Source organism: Botrytis fragariae, assembly GCF_013461495.1.
Source record: "Botrytis fragariae strain BVB16 chromosome Unknown tig00000012, whole genome shotgun sequence".
Classification (NCBI taxonomy): Eukaryota; Fungi; Ascomycota; class Leotiomycetes; order Helotiales; family Sclerotiniaceae; genus Botrytis; species Botrytis fragariae.
The window spans coordinates 2,214,847-2,240,077 of record NW_023500989.1 but is presented as its reverse complement, the minus strand read 5'-3'; the positions used below and the strand labels follow the sequence as shown (position 1 = coordinate 2,240,077).

The window sequence follows — 25,231 nt, the reverse complement described above, 5'->3', positions numbered from 1 at the left end:
AAATTATAAAGGGTTTTATTGCATTAATTTGAGCTTCAAAGCTCACAACAATTTCCATAATGGTGCAAGCTGGAATAGCAGGGCTTGATACACCACGAACGGCTCTTGGAGATGCTACTTATTTAGGTAGTCATGCCCTCGACTTCGATATTTCACAAGAACAGTCTTTTCAGTCGCCGTCAAAAGACAACAACTTAGTTTCGCAGATGCAAAATGGCCGCCGTGGTGTCAATATTCGCACTCCCAGAAGTCGCACTACCCTTGGGGACAGAAGAAATTTGCCAGCGGGGCTTGGTGGAGGAGAGTTCACACCTCTACTGAAGAATGCGACGATGAATAGCACTCGTCGAAATAATAAAGAGAACGTTCAGGCGACACCAGCATTTCTTCGGGCAGGTGGATTGGACAAAATTCAGGAAGGTTTCAGCCCATTACCCGCCGGATCAGCATACGGGGACGATTCAACAAGAACAGGTTCTTTTATGGCTGGTACTCCCATGCCGCACATCGACAGTAGTACAGCTTCGACCCCCGCAGCTTTACTGCCCCGGCGAAACGAGGGACCTGGGGTTCTACAAGACGGAAACCAACTGTCACTACGCGAGCAAGAAAACGTCATTGACAGAATTGAGAAAGAAAACTTCGGACTAAAACTTAAGATCCATTTCTTGGAAGAGGCCTTGAGAAAGGCAGGGCCGGGATTTAGTGAAGCTGCACTAAAAGAGAACACTGAGCTTAAAGTCGACAAAGTTACCATGCAAAGGGAGTTGCAAAAATTCCGAAAGACATTGACTGCAGCCGAAAAGGATGTCGAGCAATATCGACAACAGATCCTGGACATGCAGGAGAAATTCAAGAGGAGGCATGTGAGTGCCGGGCAACAGGAAGAGCTAGATAATTTGCGTCAAGTTTTGGAGGAGAAGGAAGATGAACTAAACCGAGTGCGAAGCCAGGAAGACAAGTACGCCGATATGGAGAACAAAATCGACGATTTGGAAGCAGACCTACGCGAAAAAGATCGGCTCATTAATGACAGGGAAGACGATATTGACAATTTGAAGGATGATGTTCAGAAACATGTTGGAACTATCTCTAACTTAGAGACAGCTCTGAAGAAATCGCAACGCCGAGCGATAGAGTTGGAAGAGAAAGCAACGGGCCAATCCAATGAAGAGCTCAAAGAGGCCGAGTCATTGATTAAGGAATTAGAGCGTGATGTAGAAAGCTTGAGAATGGAAGCCGAAGAAGCCAAAGAGGATCATCAAGAAGCCATTCGGGATAAAGAGCGTGCCGAAGCCAATCTAGAAGAACTCCAGGATGAGCTAGCCAACAAGTCCATCACAACTAAAGGCTTGAGTCGCCAGATTGAGGAGAAGGCCAACCGTTTACAAGACGAACTGGAAGATCTTCGAGAACGACACCAAAACTTGGAACAGCAGCATGCCGAAAAAACACGCGAAGTCAAAAAATGGCAAGAGAAATTGGAAGACTTGAAACGTGACAGTGAAGCGAAGGAGCAGAGTCTTCATGATAAAATTGAGATGGTTGAAAATGACTTGGATCAGACTATTCGTGAACGAAAAGCTCTAGCTACTAGACTCGAAAGTCTGCAAGGATTACAGAGAGATTTCCAACAGAGGAATGATGAGAAGAATCTCCTCCAGGGCCGACATGACGCTCTGACGGCTGAATCTGCTAGTCTACAAGAAGATTTGGCTCAGGCTAAAGCTTTAATCGAGGATCTCGAACATAAATTGACACACGAGAAGACTTTGGCACTTGGTAATGAACGTGACGTGCGGGATCAATACACAGAAGAGATAGAACGCCTTGGTCATGAAGTTGAGGATCTAAAAGCAGAAATTCGGGAGAAAGAACGCCTGTACGATGATGATATTGAAAACTGGGAGACCGAAAAACGCAATCTTGAAACCCAACGAGCCCGTGCCGAAGAACAGGCGGCAAGCCTCCAGAAAACTATCGATCGACTTCAACAGACCGAAGGTTCCTTATCTGGGAGAGAGTCGAAACTTCGAGAGGCTATGCGCAGCGAGAAAGAGAGACACGAGAGTCAAGAAGCTCTTCTTACACGCCAAATTAACGAGTTGAACGAAGATGTTCAAGCTCGTCGCAAAGCATTGGAAGAGTCAAGATCCGAACTGGCTAGTGTTCGTGAAGAGCTTAGACTTAGCCAGCGTGAGCAAAGATCCTTGACTGAAAAGATTGAGGGCCTGGAGGATGAAGTTGAGATTCTGCAAACTAGTCTTGACGAGGAAAGCGATCAAGCCAACCAAGATGTTAGTGCTGCCAGACACGAATCTGACAGTCTTCGAAGACAGTTACAGACTCTTAAGCAAGATCTCGCTAAAGCAGAAGCCGCAGCCACTAGTGCAAGAGCAGAACTGGAGGTGTTCCATAGCGACTTACAAGCTGATCAAGGATCGAAAGAGAGCTTAAACAAGCTTTTGCAGAATCACGAGGCCCAACTATCAAAGGTGCGATTGGAGAAACAAAACTTGCAAGACCAAATTGGAAAAGTCAACCTCGAACTTCACACTCTCCGATCATCGAATGCTGAACTCAAGGCCGAAAAAGATGAGATCTCGAGTCAATTAAGGGCTTTGAAGCAACAAGAAGACGAAACATTCCGTCTCGAAGAGGAGAGAGTTGAGCTTCGAACAGCCAAGATGAAGCTTGATAATGAAGTTCGCCGACTTCGTGAGGACCACAAAGTTGCCGTGGCAGAGCAAAAAGCTATCGAAAAGGAGCTGAATGAAGAGATTGAGAGAGCCAGTACCGAAGAAGCTCGCCTTAACGCCGAGATTCAGGACCTACATCGTATACTCCGCGGCTCATCCGAAAAGCGAGAGTTAGCTACAGCCAGGAAGACTATTAGCAAGCTAGAAGAGCGAATCCTGGAATTGGCAAGTCAGCCAGCATCGGGTGATCAGCATAACGAGAATTCTCACGAATTGTCTGAAATCAAACAAGATCTCACAGCATTACGTCAAAAAGAGAATGAATACATTCAACGTGAAACCGCTCACAAGGATAAGGTTAAGGGTCTCAAACGACAAATTGCTGAGCTTGAACGTAAAGTTCACGAGTCCGATATGGCACGTTTTAACATCGCCTCTTCGCCAGCTTCAGTTGGTGGCTCTACTCACAAGGAAATCGGTCTACTTCGTCATCAACTTTCAGAAGCACATCAGTCTCTCAAAGATCTTCGTTCTCGAATGAAGGAATCAGACAGAGAAGCAGCACGAAAAATCAACGCCTTGAACATCAACTTCCAACATCAAGAACAAAGTTGGGAAGCCGAGAAAGACCAATTGGAGCGTCAATTGGATGAACTACGCCTTACCAAAGATGAGCTCTCAACAAGAAATGCCTCTTTTGAGGCAGCTATCAACAGACTCAGTGACAAAATCGATCGTCTCCAGAAAGCTCTCATGGCTGAACGTGCAAATAGTGGAGAAAACCACACCATTGCTCTTGAGCGCAGAGATCTTCACGAAATGCTTCAGGAAGCTCAAATTCAACGCGAATCTTTACAACTCCTTATCAAAGAACGTGAAACTGCAATCCAAAGTGTAAGCGCTAAGGAAGTTGAGCTTCGCAGCAGTCTCCGCCGGGTCCGTGATGAACGCAACCGAGAGCGTGCCAGGGCTCTTACCGCCAAAGAACAATTGGAACTTCTTGAGGAGGAATACGTCAAGTCGAAGGAAGACTACATCAAGGCGAAGAGTGAATGGGAAGCCGAAAAGCGGACTCTTAGCAGCGGTGTTAGATTCCCAAATATGTCAATTTCATATACCGAAGACGAAATCCAAGCATTAAAGAAGGACAGAGACGAACTAGAGAAGCGGTTTTCGAAAGAAATTGAAAAGAGAGATGACAAACACGGAAAGGAGTTAAAGGGTCTCTGCATGCAAATCGAATGGATGAAAGCCCGTTGTGCTCGAGAAGAAAGCAAGCGCGCCGATTTGGCATACGCGAAGAAATATCTAACCGCTAAAATCAACATGTATGATGCATGGTAAGCTCCCCCTTTTCAAATCCGCTTAACACTACATTCACTAACATTCCACTAGCAACAAAGCCGATCTCCGCCTCCTCCGCCAAACAAGTTTAATACCCGAGCCCGCGCCCGCCCCTAAACCTAAGGCCACGATCCGTACCGTAGCTTTCTTAATCATAGCCGGTCTCCGCATGCGCAAAGGCGCAGAAGCATGGGATCAAAATAAGAAAATCCACCAGAAGATTCTCGGGAAATTAGAGGTCATGAGAGCTAATCGAGCAAAGAGAATTTCATCTCAGGAAAATGCAGCAAGAGAAGAAATTCCAGCTTCATTATCGGCAAGGAAAGAAAGCTCTGGGTCGCGCTCGGCATCTCGTGCTGGATCCAGAGATGTATCGCGGAATGCATCACCCGTTAAGGCAAATCAAGCACAACCGATCGTCAATCCGGCTTTCAGTGTCGCGAGGAAGAGTAGTCTTAAGAGTGCCGTGAGGGATATCTTGAAGGAGAGGAATGAGGGGATGAAGGATTGAGTGAAGGGATTGCAGTAATGTTTGGGTACTCTCTTTTATTTTTCATTCCCTATCTCAGGCGTTCTTTCCCTATCATTTTTCTCCTCAAAATTCCTTTGTCGAGTAATGAAATTTGTCATTGTTAGGATAGCGGGAGTATGAATGCAGAAATGATTATATGCAATATGCATTGGAATTGTACTGAATTGGGTATGGGAAGGTCGAGTTAGCAAAATACTTACTGTATCTTTTTGGAGTTGAGGTTGAATCAATTGGGGATCATAGTTATGTTTCATGGTATACCGTGGATTAGGATGGAAATAACTTATAGTAGTTGGGTCTATGGCGTGCAGAGATAAATTATTACCATATGAATAATACAACCTTAGAGAGCGTCTCGGGCAAACAGTCTTGAGAAAAACGTCTCAGTGGCATGGTATTCATTATCCATCCATCTCAGCCCTTACTATCATTCATTTTGTCAAGGAAAAGAAATATGCCAGAACCAGCCGTCAAGTCCTCGATTCATCAAATCCAAAAAAAAAGATCATAAACCCGCAACCCATCATTGTTCCTTCCCATTGAGCAATTCGTTCTTCATAGACCTCATAGCTGCATGCTTTCCCAATTCCCGTCCATATGCATGCCTTAAAATGTTGTCCCTTGCATCATAAACCCTTTAATACATTTGTGCGACTTTTTACATGACAAAGAGAAGATTGGTGTCTGCTGTCATTAGCATCACTAGGCGGACTGTAAAGGCAAGGGGGGGGACATACTCAACGGATGACTACAACTGAGTTGCGGTTTCTGGGTGTACTTGGTAGCGAGTTCGTCTCTAATACTGTTCAAAAGTTGGACGTAACTCTGTTGTGGATTTTTCTTCATAGCGGTAATGAAAGCCCATGACATGGCACCGGTTGCTTGTGCAGCAATGGTAGCATCGGCTCTGTGTAAAAATCGTCAGCCCCTGTTCATGACCAGAAATGTAAGGTATATGGATGGAGGTCAGCTAGGTCACTCGACCCAACGTAACTCGCGGCCCTTGGTCTGTATCTTCGCCAGACTTGGCTACTGGTACAGACCTTGGGCTTTATAAATTAAACGTGACTATTTTTATGTACATGTATGACCAAAATGAAGTTCAGTATCCGGAAGATAGCATAAACTCTGACGCTAAGAATGCCACAGGACGCCCTTGAAACACATTGTGACAAGGGGTTCTCCTGTTCTTCGGAATGCTCATCCATAACAATGACACGGTAAAAAGTATACTGACGATGTTTGATCATCCTTGCTTCCGGACCACATAATCACATCAGCGGGCGATGTTTTGGTAGCCAGTGTCTTGTTATAAGCATCATCTCCAGTCGTTGCTTTCTTGAAGAATCCCATTAAATTACTCGCAACACCGCTCATGTCACCTTGACTGTAAGAAGAAATAACGCCAAGAAGACCTTGGCCCGCTTCTTTCGCAAGATTTGGTTCTTTGAGAACCCCTTGAGTGGAGTAAACATATGGCAAGTCGAGGGCAGTTCCGGAATGGCACGAGTCAAAAATTGCTGTCAATCGGACACCAGGTTGCAGAGGCTGGACCATAATTCTATGCATCTCGTCGTCGACAATGTGACCAACTTGTCTGAAATCGACTGGGTAAATAACTTCATCGTAACCATCTTCTTCATCGCCATCCAAATCCTTGGTTTGGCCACCATGTCCTGCAGACGTCAATACAAGTAAGTATTATTTTTACATGTTGGATTACTTACCAGAATAATGGAAGAATAACGAATCATTGGGTCGAGCATCCTTTACCAGCCAATGCATGGCTCGTAATATATTTTGCTTGGTAGGCTGACTCATTGGGTTTTGTTGATCGTCCGTAAGAAGAACCATATCGTCCCGCTGATACCCAAAGTTTTCATGCAAATATGATGACATATTCTTGACGTCGTTGATACATCCACGCAATTGACCACGCTGACCGAAATAATTGATACCTATTAGGAGTGCTTTGCGTTTTCCTGTGCAGTTAGAATATTGAAAGGCATAGCCTTGAGGGGCACCTTGTCCAAATGAGTGCATTCCCTGTGGTGGTGGTGGTGGAGCATTCTGATTGCCATTTGTATATGCGTTTGAGCTGACTGAGGGTATTCCTGGGGAAATTAATCAGTATTTCCGCTACAACTCCGAGACTATTCTTGCGAACCTGGGCTGCCATATTGTGGCGCGTTAGATGGCACACCATTGTATCCGCCGTATTGCTGAGGAGGGGGCTGTTGGAGAGAGATAATTAGTATCAGGAACAAACGGCTGCGTGTATGAACCTCTTACTTGAGAATATCCATAGGGTTGTTGTGGAGGTGGAGGTTGGTGATATCCGTAGCCTCCGCCTTGGGGAGGAGGAGCTCCGTATGTTGGTTGAGGGCTGATGAAAGTAAGTGAGAATTCTAAGAGAACTGCATAGAGAGGAGGAAATTGATCCTACGGGTAGTAGGGTTGGGGCGGGTACTGCTGGTTTGGTGCTCCATAGCCTCCATTATTGTATCCCGGATACCCAGACATATTGATTGTAGACGTCGAAGTGATGAAATGCTATGAGCAACGAAAGATTGTTGATTATTAATTGCTTTTTGTCGGCACAAAGCCGCGACGAGGGGTAAGGTGATAGCTTGCGGAACGGCGACAAGAATGAACCCGATCGAAGTGATATGATGTCGAGAGACAAGATTGATTGATTGATCGAGCTTTGAAGGTGGATTCGGCAGATATCTTTATAGCCGGTAGAGGAGGATATTCTTAGCTAGGTTCCTAGTAATTAATTGAATACGTCGATATTCCAACGTGGGGCAGAATTGCATGTAGGTTGGGTTGGTGTGTTTAGGAACAGACGGGAGGGGAGAATCGGTCGGAAGATGCGATGCACAAGGTCGTGATAGGCGGGTGCACTAATGTGTTATAGTGATAGTGAGGTTTGGTAATTGATGGATTAAGTGGTGTTGTGCTCTGGAAAAGGCGAGGCGCGCTGGGCAGTGTAAGTTCCGTCAGCGAACAGGGGAAAGATCATTCAGAGTAGTAATAGCAGTGCTGAAGATTTTCTTCTTTTTTTTTTTCTTTCCTTTCCTTTTTCCGATGCGGATGCAGATGCAGAGCGAGAGATGTAGAGATGCAAGCAAGATTGAAAGGGAAAAGAAAATGAATTTTGATAATGGATAATATGTAAGTAAGTGTGTATGTATGTATGTATTTACCTAGGAAATGTATGTTGGAGTTTTCATCGGTCGGTGCCGCCATGGAACAAGCAGAAGGAAAACAAACAAAAAAACAGACAAAGCCAATTAGATATGATATGCCTGTCTATTGAAAATAGCTACTCTACCGAGATTGTGATTCTAATCAAATTAACTAAAAGGAGTCAAGTGGAAAGGGAGAAAGGGTAGAAAGGTAACATTCACAATTTGACAGTAGGAGTAGGAATAGGAATAGGAGTATGTAGGAGTTGACCGTTCAAATGTAGTATTATGTATCTCTACATGATTTTAATCCATTTCAAGATTTAGATTACGATGTTTACAATCGTGTAAGTATATATTATCTGTATGATGGTTCAGCAGTATGAAATTCTAGAATTTACTACATCTGAGATCTCTGATATTGTGATATATACCTAGTAGATACTTCTCAGTACTACCTACATAATATAGTCAATGAGTAAGCAGGTGGCTCACTAATTCATCAATCAATCTATTGGCTACATATATATATATATATATACACACGTATATACATATATACACATATACACATATACACCCATTTCAATCATCCATATTGCTCAACTACATAGATCTGCACCTATGTAACATCTTTTCATTAAATGTATTATCAAGTAGTCCTAAATCACACCATCAACCTTACATCCACCTCATCATTGAAAGTTGAGGGTCCTAATATATCGCATTGGTGCATTTGCATTTGCATTTGCAGGTTACAGTACATCTATATCCATCATGTTCCCCCCATGTCAAGAAAAGATTTGGGAAAAGCCATTCCGATCTATCTTCATGCATGCTTTCATACCTACATACCCATCTCTATGGCGGCCTTGCTGATATCAAAAATTGGCTTGGCTTGAGAGGCTTTCACAATTGTTCATTGACACTGTCATTAATTTCGGTATCTTCTCCGTTTTGAACCTCGTATGTAATATCCTAAATTTTCATTGTTTAGTCAGAACAGCAGCATTCTGTATCACCTTATTCTCACATCTCACGTCTCACCTTCTTCCTCTTCATCTTCTTCATCATCATCCACTATGTTGTCTTTCAACGTTGCTTCCATAACTTCTTCCTCCTCACCAGATTAAGGCAACTTACCCTGTATAAATTCACATTCTTTTGAGGCGCTGCATTTTCTTGAAGCTCACTACATCTAATCGGAGAGACCGCGTTTCTAAGGTATACCTTTTCACGGGACAACGCGCACCCAAGAGGCAGGAAAGCCGGCACACGAGATTAAAACCTCGTGCATGTTAAAATTATGCCGGGTGACGGTTTGGGTATGTTAATCTGGTGTCACGTACCCAATGATTCCAGAATTCGAACGCATATGGAGATAGCATATCATGTCCTGCTGAAGAGGGCATCAATGTAGCTGCAAGCCATCCATGGCTTAGGTCCCTTGTATATGCGAAATCAGATCTAAGCTCGATCTTGCATATCGGTCCGGTGCTTTTCGGAAGAAGAAATTCTCTGCAGATAATCCAATATCGGCACAATGACGGATGAGAAAGATGGAAGCCCAGAACCCTCATATCCTTTGAATGAATGTGGTGGTTGATGTGGGTGATTTCGGACGGAGCGTCCGAAGTACCATTTTCATGGCTGGCGTGGTCGTGCATATATCCATATAATTAGCCAAGATATCTCGTCTAATGTCAGCCACATAGGCTCACTTGACGTGCTGCTTTATTGTTTGCAAATTTTTGCCCTTGTTCGATTTGCGCCGAGGTCTACCGAGGGAGCGAGGTTCAAGAGCAATCCACAGAGTTTCACGAAAAGCAGCGATGCGGTGCTCCCCTCCCCTGAAGGTTGTCTAACCTCTTGCAGAACAGCAACAACATCCATCATACAAGATACCATACACATTTACAGGTACCGGTTCTTTCCCTTCACAAAGCAAAGAAATTCCTCAACTCAATTGTCCAATTATCTTACAAGAAACCGGCAAAACTTGCTTGAAAGCTTTCAGGTTCACTGTAGTCCCAAGTCACCCATATCAATCTACAGATTCTCTCTCTCTCCCATAACTTACCAATGTTCAGATTCGTACCCTTTACCTATGCTTCTAGAGCAAGAAGTCTGCCTTTGAGACCTCGAGAGCTAGTCATTCCGAGAATTCCTTGTAGCCAGCAGAATTGGCTGGGCTGGTGTCAAAGTCCAAATCACCGAAAATAATATCTTCGTAGAAGCTAGAAACAGAGGACCTTAAGCCCTGCCTGCATTATCTGCTGTCAGAATCTTGTTTTCCACGTTTCAATGTTGACTCCAGATCTGTTACCGAGTATGCAAGCATGCGGCATGTGGCTATGTACAGGCGTTGAACTTACTTTGGTAGCTTTGCTGTTCTTATTCTTCATCTATCACGTCAGCTAGAATCTTGGCGCCAACTCACTTTATCAAACGTTGCTACGTGACATTGATGTGTGGGTTCTTGTGTAATATTGCTCACCAGCCCCAGCCCTACGAGCCGGCTCTTTGATCAAATTGAGGTTGAGGCTCCCGCCAGTCGATTGCGCAGAGTAGGGATGATGCGCAGGGCAAGGTTCTTCTGATTAAGCATGGACCTACCTCCGCTTGATCAATGTGCTTCTCGAATTTTAAGACATACATCAATATTAATCATACCTCTTTGTGTCTTGTTTTCCAACAACTTTTATCACAAAATAGGTATTCATATTCCATGCTCCCAGACATTACCACTTTCAGATGCTGTGGGAAGATGAGATTTCGACGCCACAATGCCAATCTTGACAGCGGGTCCCTAGAATGTTTGAGCAAGCTCAGGTCGCCGAATACATTACCAGATAACAATTTCCGGTGCCCCTATGCTGCTGTGAAGTTTCACACTGTGGGGTCCCGAGGACGTACTGGAACTTTACAGGTCAACTGATTTGCCACTCTGCACTCTTTATGACCAATCACACAATGCTGATAGAATTATCATACTCTATGCAAATTTACATGGCACATACTGAATAGGGGGGAGACATGCAAATATTGATAAATGTATATCGCCAGGTGTCAGCAAGCACGCATAGTGAATTGGTGATGACTAGGGCGGTGCATGCTTTACTCTAAGCTTCGATTCTTATCTTCTGCTTCCAACGTGGTTCGAATTCCTCGAATGAATTGTTGTCTATCAAATTGTACATGATACTAAGCAATATCGCAGACAAATTTCTCTCGATTAAGAACGTTCCACGGCATTTTGAACTTTCACGTACAAGCTTACAGGGTTAAAGCATTGTAGCAGTGACGCCTGTTACCGACAGCACGTATTGAGGGCATCGAACCAAACACTAGCGTGGCTCAATTCGTCAGCACATCAAACAATAACATTGCATACATCAACCAATACGATGCAAGCTGTTCATGGATCATTCAAGACAACATTTCTACCCAAGCATCAGAGAAACACTCGGGTACTTGAATGCAGGGGGCACAAAGAAGTACGAGCAAGTGTGAGTCTCATCTTTCTTTCCAAACTGAATGCAGTAGCATCACCGTTGATCATGGTACTTACCCCGAGATCATGACCAGCGGGAGGCTTCCCTAGCCAATGAACCGCAATGTAACTCTGGATGTCTCCACTCAGTAGCCATGAATTCTCACCTATTGGGCTGCAACATACTTCTTATCAAGCGTACTTGTTAATTAGACTCCAATTGAGCGTTACCCATCCCCCTTTCTAATGCAGTACAAGCGTTCTAAGAGAACCCATAACATTAACGCAGTAGCAGCAGCTGATAGGGCCGCTTGAAGTACAACAATGCTCTAGAACATCGATGTAACAAAGCTCCTCAAGTCACATACGTACGAGCTGCAGGACATTGCTCCCAAAACCTGCCATTGCATGCCAATACATGCCGAAGAGCGATAACTTCCATCATTCAAGGCAAATTTGTCACTGCAAACGGGTGTGTGTCAGCTTGGTGGGAGAACAACCTAAAACCCAAAACTAACTTTTAGATTATGGGCGCTACGGGTCGATTGAGACGTTGTCCACTCTTTTCATAAGAAATATGAAGCAATAGGACTTACGTGTATCCGTAAGATGGCTTGTACTGACCACCTCACTTATAAATGATAACAGTTGAATTAAGTCCACATAACTAGCTCTCGTGGAAACCTCTAATCTTCTCGGCAGCATTGTGTTCTCAACGCCCAGATACTTGCTAAGTCAAATCCGGGTGTATATGCTCATACGAATATGACACAGAGTTGATGCCAGAAAGATACACTTTATCACTAGGTAGGTACTTGGATACTTCATACCTACATTACTTCCAACGAGTTCGAATAATAGTGTATCATTTGCAGCGCTTGAATGGTTATTTCGTCTGACGAGTTCGAATTTTTTGAATGCCAAACCCCAAGCTATCAAGTCACATCAATGTTTTAGTACTTACAACCCAATATCAGTGAGCTCTCTTTCGACTACATAAATATCTGGCATACCGTTCACTTGCTGATTCTTATATCTTCCACCGACTTAGCTTTCGCTCATTCAGGACGCATTGGCAATTCACATAAACACAAACACAATATCGAGACAACACAATTGAATACATCAAAGTGAATACATGTATATGAAATCTCGTTGCAACAGCAAATTCTTTTGATGCAACGCACAAGAAGGGATATTTGCGCTCAACCCCAACATAGCCAAGAAAGTCCAATGCGATTGATCTCTCACCCGATACACAATAACAAGCTACACAAAAACGAAAACTCATCATATCTCTTCAGGTCCAATACAACATCACCTCTCATCCGTCGACACGAATTAATAAAAAAGTATCCTCGCGAGATTCCTCTCGTGACATTCGAGAGATTTTCGGCTCAAAACTTAAGAATGTGCTCAGAGGAGGTGTAGCGAACAATAGTTGTATTCCATATCAAAGATGACCAGAAGAGTTTTACACACACATGTAGACTCGAAAACAAATGAACAGGTGGAAATAAATCGCGTACTTCATACCTCCCTACACCTACCCACTTTTCATCCAAACAGCATCGGGTTCTCGAGAAATACGAGCAGCCGGGCGCGCGTATGCAGTGTACGTCCTATTTTCTCTCATTGATTGATTGATGTATTGATTATCTGATCAAGAGGTCTTAATACATACGTGCATGCATATATGCTCCTTCACCTTCCTACATTCAAATCTCCGCTCTCGAGAGCCGTGTTGGACATTCAGTTAGTTTTGCATTAAAGTTCAAACTATATGTCGCATCACAGCGTGTTGATTAACACACATATTTCTACCTACCTACCTTGTCTAATTCAAATCGTGAAAACTCCAAGCCGGATACGCCCCGCTTCGTCTATCTCGATTATTCAGCAAGCATCTGTGATCAATTCATGACAGAATGTATGCATGCTCATGAATAAGCTCACTTTGATTTTCATGATCGTCTATCTGTGGTATGTATGTATGTATGTACTCCTCATCCATTCATCCGTTGGATCATTCATCCTTTTATCTCTCCAATTTTCGATCATCCTTCGCTAGCTCGCTTTCGATATTCATTCCATTCCATTCATCCGCATTCAAGCACGCTTCGAAATATGCAAAAATAACTCGCCGAGCCCAAACCCAAATCTATCTACTAACAGATTCCACACGCATAGCATCCCTTCCCAGATCTCCATCCACCTACTTATCCATATCCATTTTCTCTTGTCCTTCTCCGTCCATCTTTCCCTCTTCGGCTTCCTCTCCCCTCATCCCCCAAGCCGTTATTCCCCAAATGACACGCATAGCCTCCACCCTGTCCTCCTTCTTGAACAAATCATACCACTTCGTCCTCCAAACCACCGTCCTCTCATACCCCCCCTTTCCATCCCGCTCTCCATCCAGAACTTCTAGAATCTCCTTCCCAACTCTCCCTCTCAGAAAACTAACATGATGATTCAAACAGCTAACCAAGAACACCTCATCCCAATCCCCCTGTACACCACCCGGTTTGCCAATCGCCATGTAACGTAACTTTTTATCCCACGTGCTGGTCGGGGGCATCATTTTGCGGTAATTTTCGTACATCTGAGATTGGCCGCCTTGACGCGTTGTACGGGGTTTCTTCTGCGGGGGACGTCTTTCCGAAGTAATGGATTGAAGAGAAGGGAGGGAGTCTATACCGCCGATTTTAGATTTGATATCGGACATGAGGGGTTTATCTTCCGACGAAGAAGAAGTGATCTTGGATTTGATTTCAGACATAATAGATTTATCTCCTGAAGATGAAGAAGCGGACGAAGAACTAGAAGAAGTTGCTTCGATTTCTTTGCCAATAGGACCACCTTTCCCACCACCCCAGCGAGGAACAGTAGTCCACCATTTCCCCTCACCAAAGGGCTTTTCGATTTTTCCTTCACGATTCCGTTGTTGAGCCGTGAGCAGGATCGTGATCACTTCACGAGCAAGATCTAGGTTAGAGTCGAGGAGTGTGCTGAAGGATGTTGACGACCGGCATGAGAGAGCTGCTAGGGGACCTTCAAGAATGCCTGCGCGGGAGGAGTTTCGGTCGGTAGGGGAACGGTAGATCATAGTGATACCCATAGCGGAGAACTGAGATGGAGGGAGTGTGGATTGTGACTTTGGTGGACGAATATGAAGACGAGGTTCGACACGTGGAAAAGAGACGTTACAGCCGAAGTCATAGGCGACAAGTTTTATGAAGGAAGTCGTAAGACCTTGACGGAATTCGTGAGGGAGCTGGGAACCAGTGCCAGACCGAACGTGGGTTTGTTGATGGAGCGGAATTGCAGCTTCACCTTGTTTGGTTTCTCCGATTTGATTCTCGGCACCATTTTCGGCGGCGTCAGAAGGAGGGGTGGTGATTTTTGGAAGAGAAGTGTCAACCCAGTAGCCCGAAAAGACTTCCAAATTCTTGTAAAATTCATACGCATTGCCTAAACGCGCTGCTGGTGTGCCCTTTATTTGGGGAATTCTCCGGACAGTGCGAAAAGCAGCTGTATTGTCAATCGAAAGTTCCCTTCGGCGGTCCAGATAAGCTTTCACTCCAGGACCTTTATTGCCATTACTTAAAGGCTTTTTACTTGCTGTAGTTGCATCTTCTAAATCTTCCTCGGAGATATTTGTCCATTCTTCATCCGGGGGAAGGAAGGAAGGATCGGGTAAGAACTCCTGAGGAGATACATTGGGGACGACGTGAATACCTAGTCTTTCGAAATGGGATAATTTTATATCCGTTGGCCGATGAATAGTCTGGAGAAACGTGACTAGGGGTATATCGCCCGAAGAAACATGCTCAGGCGATTGGGGTGTACTTGAAGGGAACGTGAGTGGAGTTGGTGGTGGGATGGTCCGAGGCTTACCATCAGCTGTGGTAGGTCGCGGTGCTGTAAAAGAGTCAGAATATTGAGTATTTCTGAACATGGATCCTTTCCCGTTCTATTTCATGGGAAATTTGGATGATGGTATAGACGTTGTGAAATACCTAGACGGCTAAATAGGATGGGTATAGGATAAAATGAAGAGATGAAACGGAATGAAAACGAAATGAAAAGAGCTTGTGTGGGTTTGCAACGGTTTCATCAGATGATCAAGAATGTGAATGCTTGTCATCGATGTAGTAGTGATTCATGAAATTCTGAAGACTTCAGACATGCAGTAATTACCATAGCCCCGCAGGAGAAGCATCAAACGGAGTGACCATAGCTTCTATTGGGGGTATAATGAAGATCTCATTATGATCATGGATGGGAGGACCGCATGATTGAGGTTGCGGATTAAAGATTTTGAACTGAGACGCCCATCCAGATCGCATAGAGATTTTGGCATAATCTTGAGCTCAACATGGAAAGCTTAGGTAGGTAGGCAGATACAAGGAAAGGCTCATTCTAGAATTGTAGAAAGTGTAGTCGAGTAGTAGGAATATATTTCAATGCTTACCAAAACTTGCAAAGTTACCGAACATGATGATGATGATGGTGATGATGGCGAGGGTCTTCCTTTTCCCCGGATATTTTCTTTTGATATTCTGAGGGGTTATTGTCTGGAGCTTTGATTCTCGCCCACCCTTTGAGAACAATCAATTAATCAATCAATGCAAACCCCTCGTGGGATCCGAGTGTGGAAGAATTGGTTTATCCCAAAGATGTGTTATTAATATATTCGATACCAAATCGTTGATTGATATATGTTGACGTGAATATGACTGACAATTGAGGGAGATACTTCTGGTGTGAAGTCTCTTTCGCTGCGATGTTGCTTGATTGATTGTTATGGAGAAAGTACCCTCGGTCGATGCTGGGGCAAAGTCGCGTGAATTATGCATATGCCATATGTTGTCGTTTCTCAATTTGCTCCTCTTCCAATCAATTGCTTGATTACAGTGGATGATGTGTTCGAGTACTTGTAATTATAAACCAATAATATGAGCATGCCGTTGTTGGCCTTTTCCTTTGTGAAAGAGTGGTTTACTCAAATGGAAGGACTAGCACGAGTAACGAGGACCAGTTCCTATGGATATGATGTGATGTGATGTGATAGAAAGGCATAGATCATATACGTACAACTAGGTAGATACCTAGAGTTCGAGGCTGGAGTTTGGAAACCTCTTCCTTCATACCTGGGTAGTGAATTCTATACATCAATTGTGATTTGCAGCTAATCTGCTAGTCATTCATATCTTGGGTTTAAGATGGTGCCATATGGTAGATTTGACAGGTACTTATTCCTACTCAAGTATGCCAACCTTCTTCATTCAAACTATCATCATATCTGGCAAAGCATCACAGTTCAAGCTCCGGATGTTCCGCTTGTCAACTTTGCCCCAGTGTATCCATGTACAACATGGTAATGAAATAATGCCATCGGCAATGATACTGGAAATCTGTTCTGTTCATATGCATTCTGCGGTTTTCCTTTTGTGCTGCATATCATATCACTTGGTCCAAATCAACCACATCTTACGGCTAGACACGACGCGTTGAATATTTCTACATCATGACCTGCCGATTGGTCGTCTTGTATACTTGATAGTTGATTCCGACCAACCTCACATCAACTCTGATCCTAACCGACCATGTCTTGTAACATTCCATTGAACAAATCGAACAATGTCGTTCAGCACCTAGATACTGTACCACACGATCCTCATACGCGGACCAGAAGATTGCCGTGTGGAGTGAAAAGTGGCCCTTCTAGACGTTACACCATCATAAAGCCTGTTATGGCACAAAACGAGTATGACCTACCATCCAACTTTAAAATGCTTAAACGGGCCCTTGGTTTCCATTGTGACAGTTTTGTTTCCTGCGGTGCTTCAATTAATTTGACACTGCCTACCATATGTTGGTTTCTCGACTAATGCTCTTGTAGGTATAGTGTAGGGTCATAGCAGTCGATTCCACAACGGAGTCGATAAGCATAACTAGAACAGAAACAAGATGGAGAGAATTAGGTTCACGACGAGGGAATAGTGGATATATCACATATGTGGAAGAAACCCGGCAAGGTTATACCTCCGAAGAAGTAAGTTGCCAAGAAAGGATCACTGAGGCTCAAACAAGAAAACGTGGTACGCCAAACGTAGAGGCTGGTAGTGCGAACTTCCGGACCTATTCATCTTGTTCCATTTTTGGGATGAAGTGAAGCGAAAGACTCTTATATCCTCTCGTCACATTCTTGGTGGTGGAAGCTTGTGGGAATCATTGTATGCAGGTACGGTAAAAGGAACGAACTCTTCAGGCTTGGCATGCTCATATTGCGGGCGATGGAGTATGATAAAACACACATGCATTTTGTATACCATTATAATTCCAAAGTGTGTTGAGAAGCTTCTGATAGCGAATGTGCCGATAGAACCTGGAAAGATGACTATTCTGTAGAACCCATATTTGAAGTTCCAACTCTCATCAACTCTCACTCAACTGCCCAACAGCGGATAATTGAAGAGTTGGTGATTCGTGTCTTGTCAGTTTTCAAAAAGAAACAAATTAGATTAAATCAAAATGAAGATATATTAACATTCACCGCCAAGTGGGGGCGTTTGTCTCTCTTTGTAGGAAGATAATCTCGAAGGAGTCGATTGTGAAATCGTTGGGGTCGTCAGTACTACAATAGCCCTCTCGCTTGCAGGAAGTAACTTTCCATCACTCCCCCTCCCCCTCCCCTTGGATCGTGATGACACCACACCACCAACAAAAATGTGACAATTCCCGCCATTTAATCTAATTTTCCCGGAAACACGACTAACTCGGGTAAGTAGTCAGGGCTGGTCGACTGCTAGAGGCTTGAGTCCTACAATTGGCAGCACAATTGGCAGCAGACAACTTATTAATTTGACATTAGACAACCTCACTCTTACGCCTTGGCCCTTGAAGAACAAACGGATTTGGCAGCCTAGCCTATCCTGTCCTATCCTATCCTATCCTTATCCCTATCAACCAATTTAGCCTTTTCTATAACTCTATTGTCACCCCACGCAGGGAAACGAGGGGAGGCATAAACGTCAATAGTGTCAATTCATTTAAATCTTTCTTGATTGTCCAATGACACCGGGAGAATTAGATTGAATCGAAGCCTTTTCAATCATTTTCGTTGATTTCCAATTCGACCTTTTATTCATCTACATCATTTAACTCAACCACTTGTCCCAATTAGCAGCGGCAAGGCCTTTACTTATTGTGCCTACGGGGTGTTCTTACCGCTTTGGTGTGAAATGTTCGATCGATTGGGAAGCGAGTGCTCGAGAAGGCCAGAGCGTAAAACAAACCGTGTATCAGATTTGCAACATCTAACCCCTCCCCTCCCCAGTGTAACAAAAGGAAATAGTAGTCTTTCAACCGTTTTTTCTGGCGAGTAAGAAATTGTTACTCATTATGCTATTGTGCCTGAAGCTTTCGTGAACTTTCAATTTGTTCTTGTTATTTTTTACTTTGCATTTTCATCGTTGATTGCCGTTCTTTGGTCGTCGACAAGATATAGAGTACCATTATGAAATTAACCTGAAGGGCCGAGGAGCCAATATTCAAACAAATCTCCTTGAAGGCTGATTCAGTACATTCATTTGTAGCGACTGGGTGTCGCTTTTTTTATTTGACAACATGTCGACGAGCGCAAACCTGCCGGCAGGATTTTCAATCACTTCAATAAATGGCGTGAGATGTACTGCTGTCCCAAGGACGGCCAGTACAGTATCATCAGCAATCACAACTGCAGTTCCAGTTCCAGTTTCTACATCTGCATCTTCTTCTTCTTCTTCTTCTTCTTCCTCTTCTTCATCATCTTCGTCTACGTCTACCTCCTCAAGTTCGACTTCGACTTCAACATCAACTCCGGAGAGTGCCACTCAGACTCCGCAACCAACCTCAACACCGGTTAGTGTGGTCCCAGCAGTTGCGAGTTCACCGGTGGCTGTTGCGGTGGGAGGACCAGTGGTACAGTCGTCAAGTACGACTACGAGTGCAGTTGAACCAAAACCAACTCCACCAACCCCACCTCCACCTCCACCTCCACCTGGGCCTGCACCGACCCCAGTAGCTACCACCTCAAGTGCGTCCCAAACTCAAACAACTTCAACAAATATCAGTACGACAACATCACCTAGCCCAGCGTCTAAAGGTACGACGCCAACTGAGTCATCAAGTACTTCAATAGCAATTGCTCAAAGTCAGATAAGTACTACAGCTACATCCAGTCATGATCCCGCAAGCCATGATCCCGCGACTCACGATCCCAGTGTTGGTCATGCAACTTCAGTCGTGAGCGCAACAGCATCGTCAACACAATCGGTTGAGTCAACAGCCGCAGGTGGAATTTCTTCGTTGGGTCGTCTCATGACTGCACCTGTAATCGGAGGAATACTAGGTGGAATCGGCTTTCTTGCGTTGATAGGATTGATCATATTCTGCTGCAGGAGAAGAAGAAAGTCAAAGAGAAATTCTCTCCTCACACCTCTGACAAATGGAACTCAAGACCAGTTCTATGATATTGATAAGAAGGCACAAGGCCAGTATTACGATATTTACGATGATTCCGTAGGATCAGTGGGTCGAGGTACAAACTTTAAAGCACAAATAGGGGGTGCCGCGACAAATTTTGGCGCAGGTTTAGCTGGCATAGGTTCTACTCTTAAGAATCATGTTCAGCCAGGAAATAAGCCAACGGTGAATCTTGATAGAGGGAACTCACAATTCTTTGAAAGTCCAATTCCATATCACAGCAGGAACAACTCTTCGGCATCCGCACATGCATTGCACTACGCCGCAAAAGATCGAGCAGATGACTTCACGAATAAAGTTAAAGGTGTATTTCGAAAAACTCCGAAAGAAGAACAGGATCCTTTTGCAATGGCACGTGGAATGTCGGAAAGGCAGGACTTTGGCAATCTGATGGACATGGATGATCGTAATTTATTAATGAAAGCCGAGCGTCGCCGTCTTTCTCTTTCTTCAAATTCGGGTTCTGGACAAATGTTCGGTAGTTTGGGGTTAGACTTCGGTATTCCACAAGATCCGTTTGCGGATCCCGCTTCAAGAAACTTGAATACCAATCCATTTGCGGACCCGAACAAATGGGATTCTATTTCTCGGCCTGGTCCTGCCATTCCTAGGACCAGTACATACATCAGTGACGTCCGTCGTTCTCGTGGCGAGTCATTGGACAGTACTACTCGAGGTCATAAGAATGCACCAAGCAGTGTCTATGGGCCGGCTGCATATCGCACTCCAAGCATCAGTAATATATCACGGTATCCCTCAAGTATAGCACCCAGTACGGAAAGCTTTCGTGATACATTATACTCTACAGCTTCCAACATCAACAATACACGTAGAATGGCTGGGCGATCTGACCCCTTCGACCTCGAGCGACCAGAACTATGGTTACCAATGTTGGCAAACAGCGTCTCAAAATCAAATAGCCCTGCGGTGTTTGAACGTGGTCCCGATTTGTATCCCGATCCATTAACGATGCCCACTTTTAAACCAGGTCAGGCGCCAGTAGTTCCAATTCAAAACTTTGTGAGCAGCGACACGAGAGTAGCAAGTCAAGGTACTTATGAAAGCAAATACAGCAGTAGAACATCAATGGGTGACTGGGGGGATCCAGGTCCAGATATAGGGAGTGGACCGAGCAGTTTGGCTGGCCAAGGGTTTTATGGTATGAATGGAAATATGAACCAACAGTGGGATGCGAGGAGAAATGCAGATAATGTTAGTCCGATGAGTGCTACGAGTAGTAAGGAAGGGGTTGGAAAAGCTAGATGACGATGGCGATGGAGATGAAGATGAATATGACTTTCTTTTATGGGATGGACCTTGGGAGTGTAAGCAAAATATACCATTGGGGGTCCACGTACCATTCGTTTAGTATGGACTGGAACTGGAGTTAATTGGCATTTGCAATCTTGAGCGATGTAGCGAATATGCGATTATGTGTTATATTCAGGGAATGTAGGATGAGAAGACGGGAGAAGACTTGTACAATAGGAGATAACTATCTCAATATGGGAATTGGGGTTTCTATCCCAGGCGAGGGAGAGAAAGAAAGGCAACCACCACAACATACTTATTGATTCACGGAGTAAAGATCACCACATACGATATTAGTTATTTATAGTTGAATAGTTCCGAGGAGATTTCATGTATATTCTTCGTATCTTGTTTTGTGTAGATAGATAGATAGATTCAATTCTATCTGAATGAGTGTATGAGTACATCTAGTCGTTTCTGTGACAAATCTTTCCTTTTATCATTTGAAACTATACTTGCACATTGGAAACAAAAGGTGCTTGAAGATCTAAACTGAGGAGACGAGACGGGAAACCATTGAGTTCCTCAATTTCAATCCGACAACCTAAGGCACCAACACCCCACTAGCGTCGGCAAAATCTTCACACAGCAGCCCTAACGAGCAACAGCAATATCCCAAAACCTCAAATTTCTTTCAACTTCCTTCTTCTTTCTTTGGACGACCAAGCCAATTTTTTCTCCCACCTCACCGTCTCTCCACCAACACCCCACCTCCTCTTTTCATTCTTCACATATACCCACGATACGATAAATATGGGTGTCCCTTTTGATTATGCGCCAGATAGGCCTGAACACATCGATGCTATCCTCAACGGACTCGATCGTTATAACCCCGAAACAACAAATATTTTCCAAGAATACGTAACGCTGCAGTGTGAGGAGAAAACTTATGATTGCTATGCTAATTTGGCGCTTCTAAAACTGTGAGTTGGGAACTTTTTTTGTTTTGTCTACCGTTGCTTCTCTTTTTTGTTGGGTGGAAGAATGAGGGGCAGAGTAGGAGCTCAAAGCTCTTGACACATACGCTCAATGAATCCCATGCTCGAGAAAGAGAAGATTTGCTATGTCTAAATGATGAATGAACGTTTAACGTTCCCTATTACCTGAAACTTTGGAGAATGAATCCCTCCATTTCATGAAGTTTATTATTAGCTCTATCTGAAAGACACGATACATATCATTTTTTTTAACTGTCGCAAAATATCAATTGGAATACATAACTAATGTATCATACCAAAACCGCAGTTACCAATTCAACCCCCACCTCACCAAAGACGAAACCATAACCAACATTCTCGTCAAGTCCCTCACCGTCTTCCCCTCCCCAGACTTCAGCCTCGCTCTCCACCTCCTCCCACCCCACATCCTTACACCTATCTCAGCCTCATCATCTCTCCCCGCAGCAGGTGACGCTCCTCTCTCCGAAGCCGTACAAAAGCTCGCCGTTCTCAATACCCTCCTCTCCTCCGCAAACTACAGCCAATTCTGGTCAACCCTTGATTCCGATGATTTATATGCCGATCTCATCGCCGACGTAAGTGGTTTCGAAGAGTCAGTCCGCATCCGCATCGCTTCGACGATTTCCCAATCCGTGCGCGAAGTAGCTAGTTCAGAGCTCGAGAACTGGCTCGGAATGAACGGTGAAGCCTTTGAGAAATTCATCAAGGAGGTATGTGGATGGACTATAGAGAATGGCGCTGTCATTGTACCATTAAACAAGGAGAATGAGGCCAAGGGAACCGTAGTCAGGGAAAATGTCAAGATGGAGCAATTCTCGAGGGTAATTAAGAGAGCTTATGAACAACCTGCTTAGGTGTGCAGGGGTCAGTAATTATGAGATATGCTTGTATGCAAAGGGATAATGGTTTGGAGGTTGGCGTTATATCAGGGTGTCCTTGAGGAACGGGAAAAGATGCATACTCTTTATCTGTTTTGCATCTCCCTCGATAACGAGGATCTCGAGATGAGTGGCTGGCTTCTAGACGTCGCATAGATAGTAGCTGCAGTGTGAAATTTTGCTTCACTATAAGATGCATGCGAAATCTGTTGCAAGTAGCCGAATGAAATAAAAAAAAGTCAAAGCCACAAACTATGCTTCTTTCTCATATGGTATTCGCAATAATGACTATGTATTTATGACGCTTGAACAACCTCAACTCGTCTCCTACTTCTTCCCGCCTAACTCTTCCCATTGCACTCCCGCCCATTCTTCTACGTATCCCGTTTTTCCACCTTCCACCCAGCTGGGCACACAATCCCTTTCACAAACCGCTAGAATTACCGTCCCCCAATCCATTCCATCCAGGCCCTTTTCCTCCCTCTCCAACTCCATGATAGCATGTGGTGTTACCTGCACTTCAAATACTCTCCCTGCCCCACAGTTCGCACAGCGCGGTATCTTCCAGTTTCCACTACCATTACTAACTTTAACCTTCTCATTCCCCTTTCCAGCATCCGCAAAGATCTTTCCCACAGAGTCTGTTTTAGAATAGAGAAGAGGGGAACCACGGAATTCATAACGGATTACCTGTTCGGGATTTTGGGAAAGACGATCGGCGAATTTCTGGAAAGTCGTGTCGTGCGTTGATTCAAAAATTTCCTTGTCTTCTTTTCCGCCAGATGATGAGTCGGGTGTGTCGTCCACGATTGTAGCTTGGGGTGGTGGAGGTAAGGGCTCTTTATCGAGGGTCTCGTAATCGGCATCTACGAGGTAGTAAAGGGGATAGGGTGCTGGGAGATCGGTTGTAGGCCAAGGCTCGTTGGGTGGAGGGGTCTGAGTTGCTGGCTGAGATTGTGGATTGTTCAGGGATAGGGTAGATGCAAACGTTTTTAAAAGGGTATCCTTTGTGGTTTCCGAAGATGCAGGTTCTGGGTTTTGAGGGGGTTTTGCAGCGAGTTCAGAGGTAGCGAGACCAGCGGCTGCAAAAGGATTCGAAGGTGTGCTTCCGCCTGATGGTGTAGAGAAGGGATTTGAGCCCGTTGCGAATGGATTCCCCGATGTTGATGGCTTGGCTCCAAATAAACTTTCTCCTATCCTAGCTGCTGGCTTTGTAGGCTCTGGCTTTGGTTTCTCTTTCTCCGGTTCCCTTGATTTTGGCTTGCTTGCAGATTCAGCAATTCGCGTACCGCGCAACGCGCGAACACTTCCTTCCTTTCTCCGACATGTTTTTCGGCGACATGTTAGGATGTATAGACGACGTTCGTGGTCGGGGAAGTGAGAGGGGAGATCAGCGTTGAGTTGGAGGATGAGAACCATGAGGTCGTTGCAGATTTTGCATTTTGCGAGAGTGGCGGATGGAGGCGTGGAAGGGTCAATCCAGGACTGAAGTAAGTGTTAGTTGTTTTTCAGATGGCAATTGAAGTGGAGTAAATCGCAGGTTTTGCCATTTTCGAAGATTTATTCAAGGGAGAACTTACAGGCTCACCACCTAAATAACTGATTGTATCATCTTGAGGTTCTTTCCCGGCATACCCAAGTAAGACATTGGTTTCTGTGTAGTCTTCTTCCTCACCTCCAGATGATTCGCTATCATATGGTGGCATTGTGACACGAGTTGTCACCGGTGCGCAATAAAAGTTTAAGAAATAATAATTAGAGTATGAATTGCTTGAGTAAAGAGTTAGTTGGTAAATGATATGTAAAATCTTCCACCGATAGATTGCCCCGCGATAACTTTTTTACCCCCACCTAAACTTTTTTTTAAGCGAGTGAGTGTAAGGCTGAAGGTGTGGATTAGAAAGTGCTTGGGCCCGAATGGTTCATTGAGTCCAATCAGTTTCGAATGTTGACGTTACATGATTTTGTCTTAGTTTAAAATTCGAAATTGAAGCTTTGAAGCTTCATACCAGAGTCCAAAGCTTCTCTAGTATAAGTCCTCAATTTGTGGTGATTGAAGCTTAGAATGTAAATACTATGTAGGCTACTTTTCTTGCGACTAAGAGTCACTCGACCTGGCATTGGCATTTCTCACAGAAAGAAATTTTCCATTAGTAGCTAAGGTTTCTCAAGTTCTTCTTATTTGCAAGTCACATTGTTTAATGGGAAATGGTTTTGAAGATGATCATTCTTCAATTGTATTGCACCCGATGGGCTGGGTCAACTATTCAATCAGCATCAATGGATACTGCTCAA

At 44.2% G+C, this 25,231-nt stretch overlaps 6 protein-coding genes across 6 annotated transcripts; 3 read left to right on the top strand and 3 right to left on the bottom strand.

Annotated features, from left to right (window-relative positions):
- Positions 1-59: 59 nt before the first annotated feature.
- Bfra_002914 (putative microtubule associated protein) lies at positions 60-4,554 on the top strand (the record flags this gene model as incomplete). The annotated part of the gene is made up of 2 exons (XM_037333327.1): positions 60-4,039; positions 4,095-4,554. 2 exons carry the CDS (start codon positions 60-62, stop codon positions 4,552-4,554), a joined length of 4,440 nt encoding a protein of 1,479 aa, XP_037195455.1.
- Positions 4,555-5,188: 634 nt separating this feature from the next.
- Bfra_002913 (putative caspase domain-containing protein) lies at positions 5,189-7,098 on the bottom strand (the record flags this gene model as incomplete). Its single annotated transcript, XM_037333326.1, has 7 exons — positions 5,189-5,259; positions 5,313-5,482; positions 5,813-6,251; positions 6,303-6,689; positions 6,743-6,809; positions 6,868-6,961; positions 7,022-7,098. 7 exons carry the CDS (start codon positions 7,096-7,098, stop codon positions 5,234-5,236), a joined length of 1,260 nt encoding a protein of 419 aa, XP_037195454.1. The 3' UTR covers positions 5,189-5,233.
- Positions 7,099-13,474: 6,376 nt separating this feature from the next.
- On the bottom strand, positions 13,475-15,758 carry Bfra_002912 (uncharacterized protein; the record flags this gene model as incomplete). The annotated part of the gene is made up of 2 exons (XM_037333325.1): positions 13,475-15,180; positions 15,734-15,758. 2 exons carry the CDS (start codon positions 15,756-15,758, stop codon positions 13,475-13,477), a joined length of 1,731 nt encoding a protein of 576 aa, XP_037195453.1.
- A 3,133-nt stretch (positions 15,759-18,891) lies between these two features.
- Bfra_002911 (uncharacterized protein) lies at positions 18,892-21,054 on the top strand (the record flags this gene model as incomplete). The annotated part of the gene is made up of 1 exon (XM_037333324.1): positions 18,892-21,054. One exon carries the CDS (start codon positions 18,892-18,894, stop codon positions 21,052-21,054), a length of 2,163 nt encoding a protein of 720 aa, XP_037195452.1.
- A 798-nt stretch (positions 21,055-21,852) lies between these two features.
- Positions 21,853-22,912, top strand: Bfra_002910 (putative eukaryotic translation initiation factor 3 subunit protein; the record flags this gene model as incomplete). The annotated part of the gene is made up of 2 exons (XM_037333323.1): positions 21,853-22,022; positions 22,345-22,912. The coding sequence occupies 2 exons, from the start codon at positions 21,853-21,855 to the stop codon at positions 22,910-22,912; spliced, it is 738 nt and encodes a 245-aa protein (XP_037195451.1).
- Positions 22,913-23,263: 351 nt separating this feature from the next.
- On the bottom strand, positions 23,264-24,642 carry Bfra_002909 (uncharacterized protein; the record flags this gene model as incomplete). Its single annotated transcript, XM_037333322.1, has 2 exons — positions 23,264-24,421; positions 24,517-24,642. 2 exons carry the CDS (start codon positions 24,640-24,642, stop codon positions 23,264-23,266), a joined length of 1,284 nt encoding a protein of 427 aa, XP_037195450.1.
- Between the last annotated feature and the right edge of the window lie 589 nt (positions 24,643-25,231).